Below are 11,890 nucleotides of genomic sequence, written 5' to 3'. Positions count from 1 at the left end.
ACTTAACTGTTAGTATACTGAGTGGGCTATACCACCTGCTGCACCACTGGGCTCAAAACTGTCTTTGCAAGACAGATTGGGGACAGGACTTCTAGTAAGAAAATTCTGCCTAGTTTCCATGAGGTCATGAGCAAGTCTGTAATAGTCTGAACCACATATTTATTGATTTTGAGGTGCCATCTTTGTTTGTGTGTTTATGTATTAGCTAGTTTCCTGTCTTTATGCTAAACTAAGCTGACTGTTGCCTCGAGCTTCAGCAGCATACAGGAGAACAGTAATGCTCTTCTCATCTAACTGTCGTCAAAGATAACAAATAAATCAGTTTCCAAAATGTTCAACTATTCCTTTTAAAAATAGTTTAAGTCAGGTTTCGGCTCTGTGGTGTGTAAGTCCAATTCACACTGCTTTTAACCAGTTTTCCTGAGTGAAATATCTGACTCGCCAGCTGCTAAATTCTCCACAATGTTCACCTGCTAGTTGCAAACTTGTGTAAAATGTTTTTTTGTCGGATCGTTCAAGACTAAAAATAAAAAAAAATCTGATTTGAGAGTTGGTAATAATTTGTTAGTCACTATAAGTGAACTTCTGATTTAATATATGTGATAATATTGGTTAGTGTTGCTTTAAAAGCTCTGATGAGGGACGAGGAAAGCACAGCGTCACATAGTGTCCCTGAAAGACATCACGGCGAGCCACCATACACAATTTGCACCTGTAAATGAAAAGTCAAGTAAATTTGACGTGTTTAAGTGTCTGCTGTGAAATAGGTTAATCCCAGCTGTCTGGTAATTTAGGACAGTTACAAACAAACGAGGTAAATCAAACGGCTGTTTTGAAAGGTCACAGGTTTATAGCACAGTTGTTTGTCAGTCGTATGCCATCCAACAACCCGGAAAGGAAGCTAGTACAAACTCCTCTGTTAAAAAACAAAGACTTAAGTTTAGTGTTTTGAAGACGGAAATTAAAACTGTGTAACTGTGCAACCACTGCTGACTTGACAGCAGCCAGAGAGACTTTCTCGAGAATCACGTGTTATGTGTGGGAGTGCGGAAATTATAAATACCGGTGACCTGCACATTGCCAGTTGTTATTTCTCGGTTGGAACAGTACACAGACACCTCTCTGTATTGGAATGTCCTGCTTACTTCACTCATAAATGACAATGACAAACACCGACAGCTACAAGGTAAACCATTTTGTTGTTTGTAAGAAGATGCAGAGGGAAAACTTCAGATTTGTTATGGTATGTGGTGTTTAGCTATTCGTTAGTGCAATGTACTTCGAAAGACGAAGGTGACGCTTCAAATTCGGGGAACTCACTGAACGAATTTGTACCATTTTCTGATGTGAAAGTCAGACATCCTAGTGAAGGTCTTAACGCTGTCTGAAACACACTTAAACATTTAGGAAATGTATTTATTCTGTGTATGAAAGCTCAAAAATGGCATTGTCACAGTTTTTTCCTCCCATGAAGACCACATCAGACCAGGTACTGCAGACCAGACTTGACAAGCTAAGTGGTCTACACACTTGACGAGCTAAGTGGTCTACACTTAGCTTGTCAAGGGAAAAGCTGCTAAAATTAGCAGATTTAGTATTTCCGCAAATAGCCTATAGGGTTCTTAATACCAAACTGGATCCGGAGTGAACGTCTGTCGAATATTCAACTTAAAACTAAGTTCAAGGCTGTAGGCTACATCACATGAAGAACTCAGTGATGGTTTGCAGTCTTCGTGGTCACTGTTTTTATTCGGTATTTGCAGATGACCCAGTGGGAGGAACTGCTGAAGCGGAACTTAATCCAGGGCCGGTTGAGTCAGTTGTATGAGAGAAAATTCCCCAGACACATCCGCCACTCTCTGTGCCTCTGCATAGAGAGCCAGGACTGGTAAGGGACACAGTCTGAGAATAGTGGTGCATGTTGAATGGCTTTTATAGTGGTGACACAGATTTAATAGTGAGGCTCTCTATTTTGTCATGTCATGCGTTCTTAAATTAACCTAATTACCAGTTTGTGATTAAAACACACACACAATGCACAGAGATTGGGGAAAACAGGAATCAGTGGGTGCCCATACTTCTTTCTGTGCCCTGTACTGGGTTAACTGGCCAAAGATGATATTTGTTTTTATTTTGCACACACCAGATGTTAACTTCTGCACACAAAATTCCAAAATATAATTTATAGAAAAATACACCTGTACACAGTATTTAATTACTATGTAATAATAATAATATTAAAGACATAAGAAAAACAGAAAAAATACAACAAGTAAAGAAGATAGTGCTGTCAATAAATGCTATTATTAGGGGTGTAACGACTCTGAAACCAAGACCAAAACCACAATAAAAACGTCCACAATCTTGCACTGCGGTACAGGAAGACAGAATCCCCACCCAATTCCAACCTACTGTCACCACTGAAAGTGCAGTTAGTTAGCTTACATCTATCATATCTGATTTACTGGCTAGCTAGCTACTGTATAAACAAATGTGATTCTCAAAATTATCTGTGCATGTGATGGAGGAGTGCACAGTGCAAGCAGAGGGTGTGGCCTTAATAGCCCTGCAGTAAGTAGTGTGTTGTGCGATTGGGGAATGCACAGTGCAGGGTAGGAATTCAACTGAATTTGCACTAAATCTGGTTGTTGTAACTAAGATTATGATGTAAGATTTTTTTACAACTACATTTAAATTCCCTGCTATAGACTAATCTGTTTTGCAATTTTCCAGTTTACACAAGTTAATTCCCATGCATGGAATAGTAGTGAAAGAGTGAGTGATTTCAGACACAGCCCAAGGTTACACATCCACTGAGCTAAACGGGAAGTTCAACCTCCTGTTTGGCCCAAATGTGTTTTCTAATTGGTTGACTGATTTAAAACTCCATTTGGTTGAGGGAGTAGTGAGGTTTTTACTGTTTAGAGATGTCCCCTGTGTTAGAGGTTTTGCTTATGTAAAAAAAAAATAAAATAAAGATACAATAGCTTTTTTATCCCAGTTAGTTTTGATGTTGAATTATTGTATATATGCAAAGTATGCTCTCATCCAGCACACACAGAATGACACAACCCTTCAAGTAATAAGAATTTTCTGTTGCTCCATGTTAGGGATTTGGCAGCTTTGGATGAAAATAAAGCAAGAGCTTGTTTCCATGCACTCCTCATGTATTTGGATGAACAGTGGAATCATTCTCTCCAGGAGAACAACTTTTTACCCAGGACCTGATTTTCCAGGGATGAAAGACTACTTGGTGGTAGGGAAGACATGCTGTTATGTGGACTGTACTTGTTACTTAAAAGACACATACAACCTTTCCTTGTTTTTCTTATTTTCTTGATTCTTCTTTTTTTAAAAACTCAGAAACACTTTCAAGATGAGCCACTGAACTTGGCTGTAATCCTCTCTGAATGCCTACAGGAGGAAAAGAAAGTTCTGGCTTCAGCCTCTGAGAAACAGGTAAAATGACTGATATCAGCTGTCACAATGAACTTTCTATTTCAGTTTGATGAAGGTGAATATGATGTCCCTGGTGGTCAAAGTAAAATTCTGTCAAAAAAAGAGACAGATATCTGTTCAGCTTTGTCTTATGTAGTTTTAATGCTGGCTGTGCACTCTGTAATGGTACACACTGGCACACACTGTTAACGTAAGAGTGTGTTATGTGAGAATCATCACCCTACCCTGATAACAGCAAAAGAGTGAAAGAAATATCTTTGTTTTCATCAGGGTTGTGGCAGTCCAGCTGTGCAACAGAAATGGAAAGAGCTGGACAGAGGAGTCAATGAACTGAAAAGACAGATTTCGGTAAACTCACTTGGTCTGTTTTTTTGTTTTGTTTTGCTTGTTTTATACACAGTTGTATGATTTTTATGGTTTATATTTCACCTGACAAACATTCTGGGAAAACCATTGCTTATTATTTTGTAAATGTGTAAGCTTTAACTCTAATGCAGGAGGTAAAGAAGGAAGTTAAGTCACTGGAGTTCCTGTATGAAAACCTTGACTATGTACAGAAGACCTGGCAAAACAAAGGTATGGTGGGAGACATAAAGAAACAGATGATAGGTTTGCTGTGAGTTCATGCCTCATGTTTATCTCATTTGTTATTATCAGTGGAGCAGGACAGTGGATTGGCCCAGTCCAATGCTGCTGTGAAAGAGGGGTGTCTGAAGCAGGCCAACTTTATCATGCAAACAAAGCAGGTACTGTAGATGCATCTTTGGTGAGTTGTTGCTGATACAGCACAAACTTTGATGTTCTTTAAAAGCCGAGACATAAAATGTACAAGCAATACATTTTGCCCCACACCTCATCTTTTTAACACATGATTTCTAACAGTGTTGTGTTTGCTTATGATTATTTTTAAGTATAGATTTTTTTCCCCCCTCCCATTAATTTTTTCATGGAGCTCAATACGATTCTAAGCCACAGCTATATAAATAAAGTCACTGATAAGCAGCTTAGTTAATAGAGGTGTAATGAGAGACTGAAACCAAGATTCAGAAATCCACTATATAATATCCTGATACAGGAAGACAAATGCGATACTGAAGTGTGGATTTGAAGGAATTGTTACAGCCATATTAATTCAGATATCCTCCTCACATTCATGATGCTTGATATGTTGTGTTGCAGATGATGCTGCAGCAGATAGTGAACATTTTAAACCAGGCAGAGCAGATTGTTGCAGCTCTCACTGATGTGGAGCTGCCTGAGTGGAAGCGCAGGCAGCAGCTGGCCTGCATTGGAGGTCCAGTCGACACCAGTCTGGACCACCTCGAGGAGTGGTAAGAGCCAGGAAGTCCACAACGCCACACTGGTTTTTCATATTTCATGTTGTGGAGGATACTGTGTGTATTTGACATCACGTCTCACACTTGATGCTTAATGATTAAGTTGTGTTGCGTGTGCCTGTGTGTGCTGATGTTCTGTGTGCAGGTTCACAGCTGTGGCAGACGTGCTAATACAAGTAAACCAAGAGCTGCAGAAACTACAAGACCAGAGCAAGAAATACAACAGCCCTGATGCCTCCAGCTTCCCTGGAGAAACTGAGAACTTTACACTGTCCTTACTCACAAAACTTCTGGCAAAGTGAGACATTACACAGTGGCATCAGGACTCACCTGTGTTATATACAGTTAAATGCGCACTTTCATATAGCTGATGTGTTTTGTTGTGGTCTTGCATTGCAGTGCTCTAGTGGTGGAGAAACAACCCGTCATGTCGAGTTTACCACAACGACCTCTGATTCTTAAGACCGGGGTGCGGTTCACAGCAGCAGTCAGGTAAGGCTGTACTTAACGCAGTATTGTCATCAACACAGAATGGATGTGAGTCTTAAGTCTTGTCTACCTCTGAAAAAATTGTCTCAGTCTTGAAAAATGAGGGTTTGTTTCATGTACATGCTTTCTGAATAAGCTATATAATCAAATGCAAGAAGTATTACTGTAATTTATATCGCAGTGACTTCTTTTTCAGTTAAATTACTGTAATCATAATGTTATTGTATGATGAAGTATCAATCACTCACTGTGGGGTGGGGCGGCTGTGGTTCAGGAGGTAGAGCAGTCGCCCACCTATTAAAAGGTTGGTGGTTTGATTCTCGGCTCCTCCAGTCCGCATGCCAAAGTATCCTTGGGCAAGATACTGAACCCCAAAATTGCCTCCGACGTGTGTCATCGGTGTGCGAATGTGTGTGTCTGTGCTAGAAAGCACTGTTTGTATAGAACAAGTGCTGTGTGAATGGGGTGAATGCGATCTGTAATGTGAAGCGCTTTGAGTGGTCGGAAAGACTAGAAAAGCGCTATATAAGTACAGTCCATTTACCATTTACTGTCTGTATTGTGGCGGTGTAGTTGCCATGTAATTTTGTTGCTACTTTTGTACTACTTTTGTAGCTTGCTCCTTTGTGGAGGATGGCAGCTGTAATCAGTTTAATATGGAGTCATGGCATGACACAGATGTATCATATTTAATTAAAAAAAAATATCCATGGGGGGTATTTTAGAGAGATGAATGGAAACGATGACAGAGGGTGGTTGATAACTCAGTGCCCCTAGCAGTGTCTTGTTTCTTGTCTCCTCAGGTTCTTGGCAAATCTCCCTGAATTCAAGTGCCGGGTTAAAGTAAAACCTGTATTTGACAAGTAAGTGGATAATACAGTACATTATTATTTTACATAAATTTAATTTTTGATTGGTTTGTTTGTTTTATTAAACATTTGTTTGCTGATAAGTCCTTTTCTTTCTTTCCCTAAAAATAAGGGATGTTGAAGAAACCACAGCTGTTCATGGGTAGGTAAAGGGTACTCAAGACAATGATGTTAACTAATGAATTATTTATATTATTATATTATTCATCATACTTAAAGAGTACTGATTCATTTCTGATCATAGACTCACTCCGGTCTGATGTTTTTGTAGGCTCCGTCACTTTGCTTTCAACAGGGATAACAGTAAGGTGTTGGATGTGGACAGGCCTGATGGAGGCTTGGTGGCAGAATTTGCGCACATGGTAAGAAACGCCACAAACTGCAGAACTTAAATGTTGAATAATTACCCAACGTTTGTAATGTAAATTGGTTAAAGCAAAAATCCCTTTTTTGTATACAAACATATAGCTTTGCACAACAATACATGTGCATAGGTTGCTTGTACAGTATATGATGACTGCATTTACTTCTGAAAAAACTTTCAGTCACTCAAGGAAAGCAAAACAAGACCCAGAGGATCATGTGAGGTAATGTATATATTCACTTATTATATTAGATCATTTTTGTTATAAACAAACACTTGATACACTGTGTATTTGTCATCACCTGCTGGCTGTGGTCATTAAACTCAACTAGGAGCTCTCGTGTCTCTCTTTGGCATGAAAGTGGAATCCACTCATTATGAAATAGAAGCATTTTTGTGGGCAGGTAGCTGTAACCAACACACTTAATCAGCCATAGAATTCTGTGTGGGCGTGTTTTGTTTACCCCAACATCACAACTTATTTGTTCAGGAATGCAACAGATATGAGCCTTTTTTCCTACATTACTTCTAAGTGCTTGCAAATAACTATTTTACAAGATTTTATTTCCTCTAAAAAACATGTTTTTTTTTTTGTTTTTTTTTAATCTCCTTCAGCAGAGTCGCCTGGGCGTCACTGAAGAACTCCATGTCATTAAGTTTGTGACAGAGCTCCAGTTTGCTGGACTGAGTTGTAACATCGAGGTGAGTAAACATGACAATTAAATTAGTTAAAGGCATTTCAGTGTCATTTTCAACTTCAGTGAAGCGCAAAAGAAATTGTTCTCTGCCATCAAACTTAAAACATTACCAGGCAGTTCACTGAATGGCCTCCTCTTCTTGTGGTTGTCCAGGCCAGCTCCCTGCCTGTGGTTGTCATCTCCAGTACCAGTCAGATCCCCAGTGCCTGGGCCTCTGTCATGTGGTGTAACATGCTGTCCACCAGCGAACCAAGGGTAAAGCCATCAGACCTCAACACAACAACAACATCCAAAGCTCATACTTATGCATTTTGGGCACGGAGCATTAGCTTCTATGAATACTTAATATTGTGTAGTTTCATCTTTAATTTCAGTTTTATCTTTAATTTCTTCTTTTTGTGCTGAGTAAGTTCATGTTTGCAGAGCCAATGGTGCAGTATTTTAGTGTTAATTTAAGGGAATGTTATCAAGATAGTAAAATGCACACTCTGCTTGGTACATACACACCAGGGATGTGACATCATGGTCACTGCAGAAGAAAATCGTGTTCAAATTCCATTTTTGTTTCTGTAGAACCTGTCATTGTTTGTCGACCCTCCTCCACTCACCTGGCAGCAGCTGTCACAGGTTCTGAGCTGGCAGTTTTTGTCTGTTGGCCAACGAGGACTTGATGAAGATCAGCTCTCCATGCTGAGAGACAAAATTGTGGGTGAGTATTTGGCCATCAGATTGAACCATGCCACTTTCTATTTCACTCCTTGTTTGGAATGTTGATAGAAATGGATTTTTAGAAATTTTAATAGCAAAATACTAATCAGTATTGGAGACCGTGCAAGTTGTAAATCATTGTCAACGTCTATGTATGTTAATAGGGAATATACCTATTAGCTTTCTTAGAGTTAGATGAGAAGATTAATGCCACTCACTTCTCATTTTTTGTACAGATTAAATAAAAGACATAAGTATTGTTAATTATTGAGCTTTAGAGGTGCTAATAGGCAGATTTTGTAACTTTTGGAAAGACCCAGGTCAGATGTTGCCCCCTTATTTTGAGTCTAAGCTAAAATGTATTATCATAAGCATCCAGAATCTGAAGAGACATTTGCAATTTTGTGCATTATCAGCTGATATAGCCAGTTTCCATACTGTTGCATCTCCTCACTAGTGTATGGTGACGTCGATCCAACCTTGCAAAGTGAAGCACTGTGGCAAATTCATGACTTCATAGTTTTGGAGTATATCTGAGGGTTTTTTTTCTCATAAATTTCTGACTTTAATTTTGGATATTTTTTTCTCAAAATATCACCTCCTCCCCTGGAACTGTAGTAGGATTCCAAAGAAGGGAGTCAGTCAGCAGTCATGTTTTAAAATATTATAAATGTGGTTCTTGAATTAAACCCATCGGTTTATATTTCAGAGTTCATGATATTTTTGTGACTTTTTTTATGCAACCAGATTTCTCCACAGATAATCCTGATGGTATTATTCATTGGGACAAGTTCTCCAAGGTGAATGTTTAGCAAGGTCCCTGCCATTCTGTAGTTTACACAATTGGTACAACCTGTAGGACGCGTGTGCATTTCTTTGCTCATTACATGTTTCCCTGTGTCACAGAATGAAAGTGTCTGGATTTGGATTGATGGAATCCTGGATTTGATCAAAAGACACCTAGTGGATCTTTGGCAGGATGGGTAAGACAGACTGAAATCATCTTGCCGTGTTTCATTGAGTATAATTCTATCATCCTCAAATAATTACCACATTAATAATGACACAGTGACCACTAAATCAGCAACACTGACTTCTGAGTATTATTATTTGGGAACGTACATGGGGATTAAGTCACTATGCCTCTCAGTTGACTAAGCTCTTGTTTTATTGTGCATATGGGTTTTCAGGTACATCATGGGGTTCGTAAGCAGGAAGACAACATGGGACCTGTTGAAGGAAAAACCGACTGGGACCTTTCTGATTCGCTTTAGCGAGAGCAGTAAAGAAGGAGCTGTCACTTTCAGCTTTGTTGAACACTCCAATGGTGGTATGTTCCTGTGCATGAATGTGTGTTCTAAACCCTCTCAAATAGCACTGGGATGAAATAATACTATAGTTCATACTGTAATAATAGTCAAACCAAAGCCAGAGATGTATTGATTGTTACGGTGGTGTATGTGATGCCTAATAACAAATGGACCTTTTGCAAACAGAAACATTGTATTTACATGTGTTTCATTGTCACTTCACATAAGCCCACTTATCATTTGTACCTAGAAAGCTTAACAGCGTGTCTACACATACGCCCATAAACGCAACTGGAAGTGTATTCTTAAAGGAGCTATTTTTAAGTTTTGCTATCACTACATATGTTAGCATTAACTGCTTACTTAACCAGTCTACAGTAAATGTTGAGTCCAGCATCACTCTTTATCACCTTACACACCAAGAGCTGTCTCAGTGATGGGAAGCAACGCCAATGTTTTGCTTTCATTTCTGTCACCTTTTCTTCTACTGAAGTTAGCATGCTAACCAGCTAACCAGCCAGCCCTGGTCCAGCCAGACCATCTCATTACTTTCTGATACCAAATCACTGTGTCCAGTCTGCTCTGAAAAAGTAGCACTGCTTAGAGAGTATTGTATAACCTCTTGTATAGTAAATGCAGCAATTGCTAAAGCTCTTGGAAAGGCAGGTAAACAGCTGTTAATGAAAATGTTGGCTATGTAGCATTAACAGAATTCGCAAATTTAAATAAGGGTGACCTACAACTCAATACTGTGCCTGACTGCCTCCTGTGTAGACACCACAGGCGGCTGTGGAATCTCAGAACCTCAGGTCTGGGCCAGGATTAAAGACCTGAGCTACAATCCCTTGTTTCTCTGTTCTTCAGAGGTTTTGTAGAGTCAAAGAAAAACAGTCAAAAAGGCCACCGGAGATAAGCAAAAATCTCCCAGAGGTTAGGTCAAGCCTAAAGTCAAGCCCGTAGAGGAAAAGTAAAAACCAGGATCACAGTAATTCTAAGTATTTATATTTTATTATATTTTAAACATAGTGAAAACCAATATAAAATATCACATATGCTGTGTTAATGTTTTTTCCAGTTTATGTCTTTTCTTAATCACTATAACAACCTATACGTGTGTTTTGAGATGGTGTAATACACAATATGAGATGATTTTTAAGACACTACACAGTACCAGAGCAGCTGCTGCTCTGCTAACATGCTGCTTACACTACGCCTTCTCTGTAGACACTGTGTGAGATAAAAAGGCCAAACAAACCACTATGAACTGAGAATATATAACGTACAATGAATTGTTCCTTTCTTCTTCTTACGGCATACTGCTGCATTCAGAGATTTAGACACTCGTCATCTTGCATTTGTTTACTTTCTGTCTGTATGTGGTTGCCTTATAGAGAACAATGTGCATGCAGTAGAGCCCTACACCAAGAAGGATCTGTTGGCCCAGTCTCTGCCAGACAGTATTGACAGCTATCGAATGAAGGAGGACTTGACCAGGAATCCTCTGCTGTATCTCTACCCAGACATCCACAGAGACACTGCCTTTGGACGCTACTACAGCACTGGTATTGTCTGTTGCTTGACTTTCACCCTGAGAATCCGATCACTTTATTCACCAAGTGCAACAACAGATAAACAGGATTTTGTTCCATTTTCTTCAAATTTGTTTTGTGCAGAAATGTATAGCGTAATATTACCAATTGCATAATACTGTGCTGATTTGAAGCGCCTCACACTCACCAACTCGTAATGACTAATGGATTTATGTTGCCATTGTAACTACATAGATTATCCAGTTCACTGAAAGTCTGACATATTATTAAAAACACACTGTGTTTAACTGAGCGAGAGCCCTGAAATGACCTCTAATCACCTCTGTTCAAGCAGAAAAGGCACCTATAACGGGGTACGTCACCAGAAGACGCGTCCAAGTCGCAGAGTAAGATAATAATAATCAATGAAAAATGCATTGTATTGTTTCCTGCTGTGCAATAAAATTTTGTCTTAATTGTCTATGATTTTGCTACAGCTATCCTACGCCACCTCCATCTCCACCTCCGGTGCGCATGGACATCGACCCAGATGTAAGTGTGGGTTTGAAGTTTTGTCTCCATTAACACCTAGGTAAATTATCTGGCTTTTGAGCTACTAAATGCTCCACTATGTTTACGAGCTAGTTGCTAGCTTCAAGTGTGTACTGTTTGGTGGTGGATAGGTAATGTACAATGGGTTGTTGTTGGAAGTAAGGTGGGATGGGACCAGAGTTTATGCTGGACTGACCAAGAATTAAAGGTCAAAACTGGATAACTCCATTATTCTCACGTTTTTGGGTGTAAATAATCGAACCAGACAAAGATCTTTTGTATCAATCCAGCGTTGCTTGCGTCAAATTACATCCACTAAAGTGGTATCTGACACCTTCATGGACAGGATTCGAGACAGACGTTTTTATTGACCAGAAACCTTGCCTGTTATCTCAACCAGACTCCATTGACAAAAACAATAATTTAACAGAGCAGAACACTGAAGGTGCTAGAATACTGCTGCCTTGGTCTGTCAGTTTGTTAGTTACTGTGTGCATTAATGTCACATTCCACTGGATTAAAATGGAGGCGCCTTATTTACATGTTGCCATTGTGGATTGTAGTATCAGAGCCCC

At 39.4% G+C, this 11,890-nt stretch overlaps 1 protein-coding gene across 6 annotated transcripts in view; it reads left to right on the top strand.

The window, feature by feature from the left end:
• The first annotated feature begins 699 nt into the window (after positions 1-699).
• The window catches only part of LOC108897177 (signal transducer and activator of transcription 1-alpha/beta), a 36,134-nt gene continuing 24,943 nt past the window's right edge, over positions 700-11,890 (top strand). Inside the window, exons 1-23 of one of the 6 annotated variants that reach the window (XM_051072727.1) lie at positions 1,025-1,186; positions 1,764-1,888; positions 3,111-3,256; positions 3,364-3,459; positions 3,730-3,807; positions 3,957-4,035; positions 4,117-4,205; positions 4,639-4,790; positions 4,942-5,094; positions 5,196-5,288; positions 6,089-6,148; positions 6,267-6,296; positions 6,426-6,516; positions 6,700-6,741; positions 7,137-7,220; positions 7,370-7,471; positions 7,790-7,925; positions 8,672-8,724; positions 8,831-8,907; positions 9,115-9,254; positions 10,626-10,796; positions 11,119-11,170; positions 11,261-11,315. In XM_051072727.1, the coding sequence (XP_050928684.1) occupies positions 3,128-3,256; positions 3,364-3,459; positions 3,730-3,807; positions 3,957-4,035; positions 4,117-4,205; positions 4,639-4,790; positions 4,942-5,094; positions 5,196-5,288; positions 6,089-6,148; positions 6,267-6,296; positions 6,426-6,516; positions 6,700-6,741; positions 7,137-7,220; positions 7,370-7,471; positions 7,790-7,925; positions 8,672-8,724; positions 8,831-8,907; positions 9,115-9,254; positions 10,626-10,796; positions 11,119-11,170; positions 11,261-11,315 (1,962 nt within the window). In that variant the 5' untranslated portion in view covers positions 1,025-1,186; positions 1,764-1,888; positions 3,111-3,127. Of the gene's footprint in view, positions 1,187-1,763; positions 1,889-3,110; positions 3,257-3,363; positions 3,460-3,729; positions 3,808-3,956; positions 4,036-4,116; positions 4,206-4,638; positions 4,791-4,941; positions 5,095-5,195; positions 5,289-6,088; positions 6,149-6,266; positions 6,297-6,425; positions 6,517-6,699; positions 6,742-7,133; positions 7,221-7,369; positions 7,472-7,789; positions 7,926-8,671; positions 8,725-8,830; positions 8,908-9,114; positions 9,255-10,625; positions 10,797-11,118; positions 11,171-11,260; positions 11,356-11,890 lie in introns of all 6 variants that reach the window. The other 5 variants (XM_051072728.1, XM_018696652.2, XM_051072730.1 and 2 more) reach the window with 5 other exon arrangements.

This window comes from Lates calcarifer, linkage group LG1 (assembly GCF_001640805.2).
Source record: "Lates calcarifer isolate ASB-BC8 linkage group LG1, TLL_Latcal_v3, whole genome shotgun sequence".
NCBI classification, from domain to species: Eukaryota; Metazoa; Chordata; class Actinopteri; family Centropomidae; genus Lates; species Lates calcarifer.
The sequence above is the reverse complement of the archived record's forward strand: the minus strand, read 5'-3'. Positions and strand labels throughout refer to the sequence as shown.